Source organism: Desmodus rotundus, chromosome 4, assembly GCF_022682495.2.
Source record: "Desmodus rotundus isolate HL8 chromosome 4, HLdesRot8A.1, whole genome shotgun sequence".
Classification (NCBI taxonomy): Eukaryota; Metazoa; Chordata; class Mammalia; order Chiroptera; family Phyllostomidae; genus Desmodus; species Desmodus rotundus.
This window is the reverse complement of record NC_071390.1, coordinates 11960244-11974655: the sequence shown is the minus strand read 5'-3', so window position 1 is coordinate 11974655 and position 14412 is coordinate 11960244. Positions and strand designations below refer to the sequence as shown.

General features: G+C 48.8%; 1 protein-coding gene across 3 annotated transcripts in view; it reads left to right on the top strand.

Moving 5' to 3' along the window:
• The window catches only part of VWA2 (von Willebrand factor A domain containing 2), a 41707-nt gene that overhangs the window by 3027 nt on the left and 24268 nt on the right, over nt 1–14412 (top strand). For all 3 annotated transcript variants that reach the window (XM_053923326.1, XM_053923327.1, XM_045191644.3), the window contains exons 2-4: nt 5115–5176; nt 10815–10889; nt 12523–12656. In XM_053923326.1, coding sequence (XP_053779301.1) covers nt 5125–5176; nt 10815–10889; nt 12523–12656 — 261 coding nt within the window. In that variant the 5' untranslated portion in view covers nt 5115–5124. The remainder of the gene's footprint in view (nt 1–5114; nt 5177–10814; nt 10890–12522; nt 12657–14412) is intronic.

Below are 14412 nucleotides of genomic sequence, written 5' to 3'. Positions count from 1 at the left end.
TAGCTCTGGGACCTCAGGCCCCAAGTCCTCCAAGGCCGTTTCCACGTATAAAAATGGAAATGATCACGCCTACCCTTGGAGTTATGACTGTTGTTACATGAAATTAACATATGTGATCATCATCTTTTACCATCGTACATTTAGAAAGTGTTTTACCAAAAGGAGGAAAGGTCACACAGTTTTATAGGATCTTTACAACACTGTGTGAGTTTGTGAAACTAAGATTCTCCCCATTTAGCAGCTGAATAAACGGAGGCCAGGGAAGCTCTTGTTTGCAGAGTTGCTCAGCTGGTTTTAAGCAGGGCTAGGCTGGAATTCAGTCTCTGGACTTCCTGTCCTGTGTGTGTGCTTCCCAGAGTCCCAAGACAGTGAACTTTGGTCTTGTACAACTTAAAGGATTTTCAAAGATCATCAAAACTAACATTAAAATCTCTTCTGGCTAAAAATTATCTCTTAGAAGGTCGGGTGAGTATGGGAGGCTCCGCCTGTCTGCACAGCTCTCTCCCCAACCATCAGGGAAGGCAAACAGCACAGTGTCCCTGGTGCTGACTTCTGGTTGTCTCACTCCGGGGTTCTGAAAATTTGTGATTCTTTTAGGGGGAGCAGGTTGTCCCCTGAGTTGCTTTTAAAATGCTTTCCCTGCCTCATCAAACTAGAAACATGCTGTCCACTTCTCTAGACTCTGGGCTTGAGCCCAGGTGGACAGGAAAGATGATGAAACTTCTACCTCTGATTCTAGTCTTCCTGTTCAGGTGCTGCCTGTTCTAGTAAAGGGTTCAGGTTTCCATCCCGGCCCATTGAGAGGAGGCTGCCAAGTGCAAATCTAATATTTGGGGTAGGAATTGCATTTTGTAAGGAGGTGGAAGTGGTTTCTTTTTTCACCCTGCACTCACTTCATTTCCGATCATAGGGGAGAGGGCAGGCATTGTCCTGCAAAACTGCCTTTAGCTGTCGCTGGTCTGCCCTGCTTTTTCAAAGGCAGACTTGTTTTGGCCTTGGTTTCTTCCTCTGTCCTGGGAAGTGTAATCCCAGAGTGCAGTGTTTGGTGGTGCCCTGCAGCAAATCCCACTCTCCACTGTCCCCAAATGCCACCGGTGCTGTGTGGAACCAGGATTTTCAGAGAACAGTCAGGTGAAGAGATTAGTGTTGGGGGGCATCTAAACCCATGTGTGAGCCTCGCAGGAGCCAGGAATGGTGCGTGGGATTAGCTTGAGTAATGGAACAGAAAAGAAGAAATGTGATGATGGAAGCATTTTGTAATGGAAAAGGCTTAACAAGGTGTACCTGGGAGTGAATGGTCTGTGCCCAGCCCTGGGCTACAGATTACTCCTGACTACTTTGTAACAGAATGCAGAGAGCTCTGGAAATCTGCTCCTGTGCTCCAGGATGGGGGTTGCTGGCAGGTTATTAGCTGGGTGGAAAACTGCCAAAGGGCGGGATTCGGGGTGGCAGACTTTAATTATACTTCTGTTTCTCCATCCTGATCTCCCAGACTCAGGAAGGTAGTGGGTTGAACAGATCACCCAGAGGCCAGAATGAAGTCCCGAGCCTCTTAATTAGCTGTATAACCTGGGGCAAAACTCTTAACTGTTCTATGCCTCAATTTTCTCATCTGTAAAATGGGGATTATGCTCTCACTGGCTGACTGTGAGGATTAGGAAAGAGAAGACTCACACATAAATTTGGAACCCGGCCTCTTGTTGGTAGTAGCTGTTGGATTCCATTCTTTTAAAAAAGTTTTTAGAGGCCCGACTGGTGTGGCTCAGTTGGTTGGGCACTGTCCTGCAAAGTGGAAAGGTTGCTGGCTTGATTCCCCGTCCGGGTGCACGCAGAGGCAACCGATTGATGTTTTTCTCCCTCTCTTTCTCTCTCCCCTCCCCTTTCTCTAAAAGTATATAAAGAAAATCTTTTAAAAAAATAAAAAAGGTTTCAGATAGAGGGTTGTATTTAGAATGTCAAATTAGTATTTCAAGAAAGTTTAGCTATGTGAGGAGGGGAGAGAGAATAAACTGAATGTTTGAAATGATTGGGTGGGAACGGTGAGGAAGGAGCACTGTTAATACTTCACCAGCATTGAAATAGCATCCACCTCCTTTATTTGGGCACAAAAAAGAAGGTAGTGAGCACAGAGATTGACCTGGCAGTATCCCACCTGTGATGGGCGGCAGGCGATGCGGTGCTTAGCTCACCCAGCAGGCACCTCTGATGCAGTGTGGGCGAGGTCACTACAGGGTTGTGTTGGGGACGGGGTGGCAGGGGCTGCCGAGGTCCCAGAGCCAGCACCATCCTACCCAAACACTCACGAGGAAGCCTTTGACTTTTGCATTGATTTGCAGATACCCAGCATACGTTTTATTTTAATGAGCGGAAAGTTAGGAACATTCACCTGGACAAGCAAGGACATATAATAGAGCAAGACGACGTGGCTTAGGTTTGTTTCGTGGCAGAGGGAGGGGGGTCATGTTTACTGTGTGGCAGGAACCTTCCAGACTTCCTTCCACCTTGTCCTCATGACAGCCAGGGGAGGCTGCAAGAATCCTGGTTTTATAAAAAATGAACAGGCCTGAGCCTCAGAGTCCTGCACGTGCCCAAGGTCAGAAGCAGTGACCCAGAAAATCATCCTGGACTCAAGGACTACATAGCATTGAGAAGCCTTTTACCTTTGCCCTGCACAGCTCCTTGTCCCCAGGCCTGCTGTCACCTGGCTGCCAGGTGGCAGGTAGGGACTTGTCCTGCGTCTGTTTTGTAGAGTAAGAGGAAAGAAAATTTGTCCTTGGGGGAAAGGGAAGTGCCTTGAGGCATGTTGACATGCGCCCAGCTGGAAGCTAGCAGGGAGCACCCAGTATGCTCTCTGTCCACCTTTCTCTCCCCCGCTGCCCCACCCTTGAGATATGGAATCTCTGATTTCCATGCAGATTAGGTGAAAATGAGCCTCTTAGTCACCTGAAGCACAAAGACTCTCAGCTGGTTGGGATGTTTGACTTCATGTATTTCAGAAATGTTCTGAAGTCCAGTGAGCTGAATATACGGTTGAGTAAGGTCTGACCACCATAGGTCCAGGATGGAGGGGAGAGCCAACAGGGTTTTTAGAACCAGAAGACACCTTAGCAGCATCTGGAACAACCTCCTCCCTGGTTTCATAAGTCCGGGTCGCACTGCATCAGATGAGAAGCGGGTGCTTCTGGATTCAGGGTGCAGGCTCTGTGCCACCACGGGCCAGTTGTGGCCCCTGCCTGTCATGGAGTCACTTACAGGAGTGCCATCTCAGTGCAGATGAAGCTCTGAGCAGTGGCTGGGGCCTGGAGCAGACTTGGGCTCCAGAAGTGGCACGGAGGGTCCAGCGTGCAGTACCCTCCCTCTCCCGAGCTGAGTGTGGCTCATTCACTCCAGGTATCCTCTTTCACACCATGCTGCCACCTCTCGTTCATTCCCCAGTTCCTGCTCCCTGTGGGCGGGATTGCAGGTGGGGAATGGGGTGGGGTTAGTGCTGACTGTCACTTCTCATTTCCAGTAATTCCAAGTCAGGACAGGCCATCTCAGCTTTATGAACATGAGTGGGGTCATTTTAAACCTTTCTGCAGAAGGATCTACATTTCCTGGGTGACTGACTTTTCAAGGCAGCCACACCCCTCAGCCTGCTGGGAAGTCCTCTGAAATCAGAGTCGTTTTGTTCTTGCAGCTGGGAGGTTGGGCAAGTGGGAGTTTGTGGGAGAGCTCATTTTAGTGCAGGTTAACTTAGAGGCAGTTCGGTCTGCTGCTAGAGATGACCAGGAAACTCCGGCATGTATTTCAGAGAACCAATGTTCCTTAGGGGGGAGCGCAGGTCCAGTGGAGTGGAGGGATGGGGGTGCGGGGGCGGGGCAGGTAGGTCAGAAGGCCCAGGATACCTAAATGAAGACTTGGGGCTCCTGCCTTGTTATCCATCATCTTAGGTGCAGGAGAGTGGCACTTATTTAAGATGTTGAAGGGACTTTCCAAGTGGGGTACATCAGGGTGAAGTGAGTTTCCCACTGCACCCTTGGGTGCCACATGCAGTGACTGACCTTCTCTCTCTGCCCTCGTCTCTAGAACGTGGGGTTCCCCAGACCCCTCTTTCCCTTTCCATGTCTCTGCCTGGGGTTTTTCTCTTCCGGGATTTCTCTTACAGGAGTGTCAGTGTTACGTGTTCAATGGAAGGAAACCCTAGTGAGACCTCCATGGGACATTGCCTGGCTCGTCCAAGTCTTTTCTTAACGGGCAAGTTCAATGCAGAGAGAGTGCAGATCTTACATGTATTGGATCCCACAGGGCAAAAAGTAGGATTTCTAGACTCTACTGTCAAGATAATTTCAGATATTTCCCTGCTAAATGATACTGCGGAAGAAGTCTAAGTTTCATTCTGTACAACCTTTCAGTTCTTACACTACCTGTGCACTTGCTGGAACCTAAGGTTGTCTGAATTGTGCATCAGATCTTTGTGATTGAAAAGATAGGATGCATGTCCTAGGCCTGGTAGCTAATGGCAGAAGGACAGGTGTGTGCCCTGATGGAATCAAAGTTACAGTCAGTTTCTTATTAAACGCTCTCACTTTTCACATTGATATTTCTCTCAGAAACTGATAAAGGGGAGGCTCCATGGAAATGAATTTTACCCATATTATACGCATTCTGAGGCAATAAAAAACCTTAAAAATTTTGTTTCCTCCTCAGTCACATTGCTGTTTATAAATAATTTAGAAAGTGCAGGCTTGGTGACTTTGCTAGGTTTCATGAAACAAAGGTATTAAAACCAAATCTTCAAGCCAGGACCCCGTGTCTTAATTCTACTCTAGACGTAGGGCTTGCCCCTTGCCCAGGTCTGTGAAGGAGCTGGGGGGAGGGGCTTGGGGGGCGGGTGCCTTGGGAAGACGTTATAGACTGTCCTTTAAAATCAACGTCACTGGAGTAAAGTCTCCTGTGGCTTTTAGGAATGTGGGTTTCCTCCAGACTACGGCAGTTATTGTGGTGAGGAGGGGCCCCTAGGGTCACATCGGCACCTTGGGAGAGGCTGCGTATTGTCATCCTGTTTGGGTGTGTGACTTGGGGAGCTCACAGAGATCTTTGCTGTTGCTTCTCTTCTTGTCCTGGCCCTGTAGTCCTACCAACATGCCCTCTGTGCTGTTGCTGGAAGCCGTCTGCATCTTCCTGTTTGCTGGAGGTAAGCATTTTTGCTGGGGGGCGGGGAGGTAAGGTGTGAGGGGGTTGATTTGTCTCACATCCTGTCACTCTTAACATCTAAAATGCTCTTGCATGCCTCTGAGTCTCTCCACGGCCCCCTGCGGAGTCTAAGCCCCACCATCTCATGCCCGGACCACCACAGTAGCCTCCTGACTGGTCTCCCTGAGTCTCCGTTGGTCCGTTCTCTGCACAGCAACCATTTCAGAGTGCAGATCCGATCCTGTCTGGATCCCTCTCCAATCCCACCCGCTGCCTGCAACTTTTAAGGAATGTCCCATTGCTCTTAGAGGCCCTGCTTGATCTGGTCCCATAGCCACTGTTCATCCTTTCTGGTGGCCCCTCCCCACCCTCTCTGCTGCAGTCCCTACCCCTTTCTCCCTCCTGCCCTAGAAATTCCCAGTTGTGGTGGTCCCTCTCCCTGGATCGCTGCCTTATCCCAACACTGCCACTCTGGTAAACTCCTACGCATTCTTCAGCACCCAGTGTTTTTTCTCCTGGACCCCCAGATCAGGCCAGATGTCCCTGTTGAAACCTCCTATAGCCTTGGACCCTCAGCTATGGAGTGCTTAACACAGCTAGCACTTTATTTCTCTGTGAATTTTTAAAAATTAGTGTCCATCTTCTCCACCAGATATAAGCTCCATGAGAAAGAGACTCTACATTTTCTTTGTTCGCTCCTGTGTAATCTCAGCGCCTAGCACTGGGCCTGGCATATGCTCCGTGCTCACAAAGTAGATCTTCCCACTTCGTCCCTCCCAAGTTCTAGGTTCTGTGAAACCAGAGACAGTAGGAAGGAATAGGTGTGGTTTGTGATTCTCATGGCCAGGGTGGCCGGCTGTTTGAGTCTAGCTCGGGAGCTTCCTGCTGTCTCTGAGCTGCTCTCCTGCACTTCCTCCCTGGTCTGTGTCTCAGTGAGTAGGTGGTGTACTGTCTCTGCTGAGTTGGCTGCTGCACCATCTGCCTGTGAGAGGCTGGATGGAGAGGGATGGTTGCTCTGCTCACCTGTCCTCCCTTTAAACCATGCAGATGCCAGTGTAACACAGTGACTTCATGGCCAGGACACTGGGGACAGATGAGATGTGTTTGGCTACAGGGCCTGAACGTGGTGCCCGGAGGCCCAGGCACAGTGAAGTCCTGCTCCAGCTCATCTCAGAACTTCTCCTTTGGGGCCCTGACCATGGCACAGAGCCCTTGGGCTGACTATCCTGAGTCGTACAGATGAGGCAGGGAAGGCCCAGAGAGGCTGTGTGACTTGCCCAGGTCACACAGCTATTGATAACAGAGCTGACGTGAAAACCCAAGTCTCCTGATTCCTAGGCTGGTTCCTGTGGGAGAGATAAGAAGGTGCAGGAATTCTCTCTCTGAACCTTGGCTGCAGTGAAAGGGTTTCAGTAGAGTAGTGATTCTCCTTAGCACCCCCTAATCCCTCAGGAGATCCAAGTTCTGGAGCCCAGGCAGGTGGTCCTCAGAGGCTAAAACAGCAATCATCCATTCACTGGCTCCCTCTGCCAGGAGCCTCCTCTACAGAGTCCTGAGGTCATTTCAGAGGGGAGCAGTGGAAGCGTCATCCAGGCACCAGGAGTGCTCACCGGAAGCCTGACACCTGCTGCAGCAGCTGAGCACACGGCCCAGAGGCACGTTAGCTGAGTGACATCTTTAGTAAGTGGTCTCCGGTCACGACAGTTCTGTTGCTTCCATCTGGGGAGACAGCTGGCTTGTCTCCAGCTGGAGGATTTGCTGGTAAGAGGTTTAAAAAGGAGCAGTGTTTTCTTGTAGGGCCTTAGGGATTCCTCAGTTCCTGGGCCCTTTGCCAATAATTCATAGGCTTGTTCAGGAAACCTTAGTGCCTGCCTGCTGTGTGCAAAGAGCTGGGCGAGGCTCTGGAGGACAGGTGGAGATGTCCCTGCCCCCGGGAGCTTCTGGGGGAGAAGGGCCATGGCAACATCACCCCCTTTGGGATGGGATGTAGCGGGGCTCCACAAGTTGGCAAGATTTTGACACCTGAATGCAATGAAGCAGAAAGCCTCTTTGCTGGAATGACAACTTGCTGAATTATTGAGTGATTTTTGTGGTTTTTTGGGGGGGTGTAGGGGGTGGGAAGTGTTATCCTGCCTCTGTGCCAACATCTGCCATTTATTATGGAAGTGCATGATTTTTGTTACTTTAAGTCAGTCTACTGTGTGTATTTATAGTTTGTCTTATTTCTGCCTCTGGTGGCAGAACAGCAGGGACAATTACACGCTGTCTTAGACTTCATGGAAGATACTTGCCTGACAGCTTTGGACTGTGGAGCTAATTGCTAGGTCAGTATATTGGCCTAGAACTGTCTTCGCTGTGAGCAGAGATTGAGGGAGGGCATATCAGGTCAGGAGAAACAGCTCAAAGATTACGGTGGGGAAGCAGTAGGGGGAGGACTAGAAACCAATTTAGTTTACCCTGGGGTGCAGGAAAAGGAGAAGAGCCCAGGAGGTGCCACAAACAAGGGGCATCACCCCAGAACCTGACACCATCTTTCATTGTCTGCCTCCTGATCACGTTTTTGGCAGTTGCGAACCCCCGTGAGCTCAACTTCCTTGCATTGTACAATCGCACCCCCCCACCCCGGTCCTTGGCTCCCGCTCCTTCACCTCCGTCCCCAGCAGCAGCCCATGCTGGTGGCCCAGTCTGCTCCTGGGCCCTGCACACACTAGCTTGGTTTCCGCTGTGCTAACCCACCAGACCTCGCCTGTGCACAGAACACTCTGTCACCAGACACGGACCATGTGGCGTTGCCCTCCTGGCTCTCCACCTTGATTTTGTTACATTGTTACTGATTGCTCTCATACACCATTTTGCCCGGTATCATATAAAAGAATAAAAACCATCCACGAACTTCCTCCCCCAACCCTTCCTAGCCCTTGTTCATGTAAATGGAATTGAACGAATGTGCTGGAATTCACTCATAGACCTGTCTCATAGACCTCCAGAATTCCTCTGTCACAAATAATGTGGAAGGCAGTGTCTCGATGCACACTTTTCCTTCTCCAAATCGTTGTTCCTTCAGATCAGTTCCCAGGTGTGACACCACACGGTCGAAGGGTGAAAGCATTTTTATGGTGCTTAATGTATGTGGCCAAATTACTTTCCAAAAGGGGACTTCCGGCCAAGATGGAGGCGTAGGTAGACACACTGTGCCTCTTCGCACAACCCAAAGAAGGACAACAACAAATTTAAAAACAAAAAACAACCAGTACTGACAGAAAATCGAACTGTATGGAAGTCTAACAACCAAGTAGTTAAAGAAGAAACACTCACCCAGACCGGTAGGAGGGGCGGAGACGGGCAGCTGGGCAGAGAGGACTCGCGGAGAGGCAGCGGCTGGCGGAGCGAGCAAGGCGGTGGATTGCAGACCAGGTGGTCCCACATTCGCGTGCAGGTAAACCTGGAGGAACCACTGGGGAGCGAGACGGACTGCACACCCAGGGCTCCAGCAGGGAAATAAAGCCTCAACCTCTGATTGAAAACACCCGTGGGGGTTGAGGCGGCAGCGGGAGAAACTCCCAGCCTCACAGGAGAGAGAGGTCGTTGGAGAGACCCACAGGGTCCTAGAACATACACAAGCCCACGCACTTGGGAATCAGCACCAGAAAGGCCTGATTTGCTTGTGGGTAGTGACGGAAGTGCTTGAAATCCGGCCGAGAGCAGAGCAACCCCCACTGTTCCCTCTCGGACCGTCCCCCATGTATAGCGTCACGGCGCAGCGAGTGGTTACCCCGCCCTGGTGAACGCCTAAGTCTCCGCCCCCTACTACCTAACAGGTTCTCAGAGACAAAAAAAAAAAAAAAAAAAAAAAAAGCCCAAATGAAAGAACAGATCAAAGCTCCAGAAAAAATACACTAAGCAATAAAGAGATAGCCAACCTATCAGATGCACAGTTCAAAACACTGGTAATCAGGATGCTCCAGGAACTCACTGGGTACTTCAACTGCATAAAAAAAGACCCAGGCAGCAATGAAGGTTGCATTATGTGCAATAAAGAAAAATCTACAGGGAACCAACAGTGATGGGAAGGAAACCAGGACTCAAATTAAGGGTTTGGAGCAGAAGGAAGAAAGAAACATTCAACCAGAACAGAATGAAAATCAAGAATTCAAAAAAATGAGGAGAGACTTAGGAACCTCCAGGACATCCTTAAACATTCCAACATCCGAATTATAGGGGTGCCAGAAAGAAAAGAGGAAGAGCAAGAAATTGAAAACTTATTTGAACAAATAAATAATGGAGGAGAACTTCCCCAATCTGGCAAAGGAAATAGACTTCCAGGAAATCCAGGAAGCTCAGAGAGGCCCAAAGAAGTTGGACCCAAGGAGGAACACACCAAGACACATCATAATTACATTACCCAAGATGAAAGAGGAGAAAATCTTAAAAGCAGCAAGAGAAAAGGAGAGAGTTATCTACAAAGGAGTTCCCATGAGACTTTCAGCTGATTTCTCAAAAGAAACCTTGCAGGCAAGAAGGGGATGGAAAGAAGTATTGGAAGTCATGAAAGGCAAGGACCTACATCCCAGATTACTCTATCCAGCAAAGCTATCATTTAGAGTGGAAGGGCAGGTAAAGTGCTTCCTAAATAAGGTCAAGTTAAAGGAGTTCATCCTCACTAAGCCCTTATTATATGAAATGTTAAAGGGACTTATCTAAGAAAAAGAAGATAAAAAATATGAACAGTAAAATGACAACAAACACACAGCTATCAACAACTGAACCTACCCCCCCCCCAAAAAAAAGAACAAATAAGCAAACAACTAGAATAGGAACAGAATCACAGAAATGGAGATCACATGGAGGATTATCAGTGGGGGGGAGCGAGAGGGAAAAGGTACAGAGAATAAGTAGCATAAATGGTAGGTAGAAAACAGACAGGGGGAGGTTAAGAATAGTATAGGAAATGGAGAAGCCAAAGAACTTATATGTTCGAAACATGGACATGAACTAAAGGGAGGGAATGGGGATGGGAGGGGTTGGGCAGGGCGAAGGGGAATAAAGGGAAGAAATGGAATAACTGTAATAGCATAATCAATAAAATACATTTTTTTAAAAAAAGGGAAAAATACTTTCCAAAAGGGTTGTACCTACTTACAGTGCCACCACTGGAAATTTTTCCTGAATTAAGCTTTCCCAATTACATTTAAATTTAGAAATTTCACATTTCAAATGGTATCTTATTGTTGGAGTTACAACATTTCATCATTGTGCTTTTCTGTGAGTTCTCTTTCTACTGGGTTATCTGTTCACATCCAAGGTTCATTTCCCTGGCATTCAGTGGAGAACCCAGTTGTTAGAGCCTACCAAGGGTAAAACTCATTTGGCTCCTCATCCCACCTCTGTGTATAATTTTTAATTTTTTCCTTCAAACACAAAGGTACCTGATATGAGAGTTCCTACCAGGAACTCATGAGAGTTCCTATGAGGGTTCCTTTATGCTATCCATCCAGTAATTTTTGAGATGCAGTGTCATTAGAGTCCTCCACATTCCTGTCTCCCTTCTTATTACCTGTTTACTCCGGTCACCTATTGTAGAGACTGAGACTCCTCCCTCTCTGTCTTGTAATGACTGCTTCTGGTGTCTTCTCTCCTAGCACCCCCCTCCCTCCCCCTTCAGGAAGTCCAAGTCAGCAGGGAGACCGCTGGGAAGATTTCAGCCGCCAGCAAACGTAAGTGCTTGCTTTAGCCAACCCTCTAAACGCCCACTCCAGCCTCTTTGTGGCAGACCTGCGGGAAACCACGTTACTCCAGACAGTTTCCACCCCACTCCCATCTTCCTTGTACGCTGTGGCCAGAGCCGGTCTCTCAAAATGGGCCTGACCACGTTCTGTTCCTGGGTGAATACCCGTGGTAAATCCCTGAGGCCAAATTTCTTAAAACTTTTTTAAAATTTATTTTTTATTTTCCAATTACAGTTTACTCTAAATATTATTTTGTTTTGGTTTCAGGTGTAGGGCATAGTGGTTAGACAATCAATCATATACTTTACGAAGTGATCCCCTGATATTTCGAGTATGCACCTGGTGCCATACATAGTTATTACAGTATCATTGACTATACTCTGTGCTGTACTTTATTACATCCCAGGACTATTCTGTAACTACTGATCTGTGCTTTTCAGTTCTTTCACGTCTTTTACCCAGTCCCCCATCCCTCCCCCCATCCCTCCTAACTGCCAGAGTGTTCTCTGTCTGTGGGTCTGCTTCTGTTTTGTTTGTTCATTTATTTTGTTCTAGATTCCACACATAAGTGAAATCACAGGGTCTCTGTCTTTCCCTGACTGACTGATTTCACTTGTTGCCAGATTTCGTGGCCTATGTTTTGAGGTCTTCTGTTGGTGACCACTGTCTACCCAACCAGCCTCGTCTGCGGCTGTATTCCTTCCCCTTCCACCCCGCTCGGCCTCCCCTCCCCATGCTCCAGCCGCAGCAGCCCATTCCCAGGGCCCCTGCACATCCCGTCCTTCCCTCTCTGGTGAAACTGCCCTCGTTTGCTGCCTTCTGGGTGGCGCCATGTCACTGGTGCTTCTCTGCCTTCCTCTGTCTTGCATCTTCGTGATGATTTGAGCTTTGAACTCTGGAGCCACACAGCCTGGACGTGGGTCCTGGCTCCACCACTTCCCAGGACTCAGTCCTTAGGAATGTTACTGAATTGCCCTGCGCCCTGCTTTCCTTATCTCTCCAGTGGGAATAACCCTCCTAAATCTACTTAGGGGTGGGGATGTGGGGCTAGGGGGCTGACAGCTAAACGATATAGGGTGACTTTATGAGGTGATGGAAAATGTTCCAAAATGGACTGAGATGATGATGGAATAAAACTGTTCAAACATTTTAAACAGTAGTCATCTAAGGGTGCACTGAGAATGAAGCTCTTTGGTGCTTATAAAGCATTTAGAGTGGCACCTGGCACCCGGGAAAGATGCAGGCAGGGCCGGGTGTTATTACTTGAACTCCTGGGTGATGCAACTTCTCGTACCAGGGTGCCTGGCTGTGTCCCAGACTAGACTGTGGCCCCCAAGGGCAGGGACCAGGGCTCTTCATATCACTCCCTGGCCCAGCCGCCCCTCCTGTCACACGGCTCAGTTGGCGGTATTGAATTAGACTCCTCCCATTAATACAGACTTTCACAGAAGGGACTCCGACCTGGACCCTGCGCAGCGTGACTTCCTTCACGGACCTCAGAGGAGCAGCAGCTGAGCTACCACAGGGCCGCTCCTGCCTCCTCTCTGCTTAGGGAGTGAGACCCTCTTGGGACCAGACAGCAAGGAAGCTGATTGTCACACATCTGTCCCCTCTCCCCTAGTTACGTGGTGCTCGGCTGCGGTGGACGTCCTGTTTCTGATAGATGGCTCTCACAGCATCGGGAAAGGGAGCTTTGAAAGGGCCAAGCACTTTGCCATCACGGTCTGTGACGCTCTGGACATCAGCCCAGATAAAGTGAGTACAAGTCTTTCAGTGTGTGTATGTAGGGTGTCTTTGGTTGCAAGTGAGAGAAATCCAAGCTTAAGCAGAAGAGGGCATTTACTGCTTGTGGGAGTGGGGAGACCAAGCACGGTGGGATCCAAGGGCCCAGTCCCTCTTTTTCTTCTCTCAGTTTTGCTTTCCACAGTTGTCTTCCTTTCCAGGCAGGTTTTCCGCCTGCAGCACAGTTACCCTGCGTTGTCCTTCAAGCTAGTGACACCAGCAAAAAGAAAGTGGCCTTCTTTCCCTGCTGCTGGCAGAAGTCCCAGCGAGGGCTCTGACTGGGCAAGTATAGGTCACATGACAGTTCCTTACCCAATCACAGTAGTTCAAAGGAAGAGATTGCCTGGCCAGACTGGAAACGGTACCCATCCGTGTTCACAGGTTGGACACATGGATTTGGTTTCTCACTAGAAAGATACTGTGTTTGCACCACAGTGGGAGGGGGAAAGATTGTAACTACCTCCTAAGACTAGAATGTCAGTATGAAGCACAGCTTCTACCCTGTCTGTTCACTTGAAAGGCACTACTCCTGCCTGAGTGAATGCAGCCAGGATGGTTATTTCTTGTTCTTTCTGGCTCTAGATAGTAGGTTTTAAATATCCACAGAGTGTTCTGGCTGTGGCTCTTACGGCTAAAAGAAGGGCCACTTTGGAAAGACTCAATGGAAAAATGGGCAGTGAACACATACAGACAAATCCCAGAAAACGAAACACAAATTGCCCTTGAACATATGAAAAGATGCCCAACGACCTCACCCAGTGGAATAGCAAATCTCCAGCCCATGTACCATTTTTCACTTAACTGGATTAGCAAATGCCAAAGTTTGGTGACTTGCTCCGCTGGCAAGTCCACAGGAATGGGCGGGAGTGTCAGCCTCTCCTGGGGGGAATCCGACAGTGTCCATCACCCAGCATTTTATTCTAAATATACTCCCATAGATGGTTTTCCCAGATGACATTCCTGGGTTAACCCTAGGAAAACCTCTAGAGTTTAGGAGCAAAAATGGCCTTTTATGAGGACGAGATTTTCTCCAGAATGGCATGTCATTTGGGGGGAGCGAGCACATTACCCTGGGCCTCAGGCAGTCTTGCTCAGCTATTTGAGGACACAACATCAGAGCAGCGCGGAAGTTCCAACCATGAGGTCAACCCATCACAGACCCTAAAAGGGCCAGGGCCAAGGACTGCTCAGTCTCCATCCTCTCTCACACAGAGCTGTCCTTTTAAAAGGAAGTGATTCCCTATACAATTCTACTAGTTATTCACGGAGGAATAGCCATAAAGATCCAACACTCTTGCTTGACCTTGGCATTGATGGAGTATGTCCTGAAGTGAGTGGCCGAGAGATCCCAGTGGAAGGCAGATTGGGAGAGAAGAACTGTGTGGATTATTAGTGAATGTTTCCAGATGAGGAAATAGGCTCAGAGTGGCTAAGTGACTGCCTAGGGTCACACAGCAATCTTAGAAGTGAGCTAAGTGTGGAGGAACTGGGGCTCTTGACTTTCAGCTCAGGATTTGTTCCATTAGGTCATTTGTCCCTACCCATAGGGCTGTGATGAGGTGATGAGACTCAGACTTCACCCTGCTGTAATATAGGAAGTGGACCACGTGGCATTGTGTGTCTGGGTGTGTGTGTGAGACAGAGAGAGAGAGAGAGAGTGTGTGTGTGTGTGTGTGTGTGTAAATGGGGGTGGAATTCAGAATCTTCAAAAAGAAACAAAAAACTATGA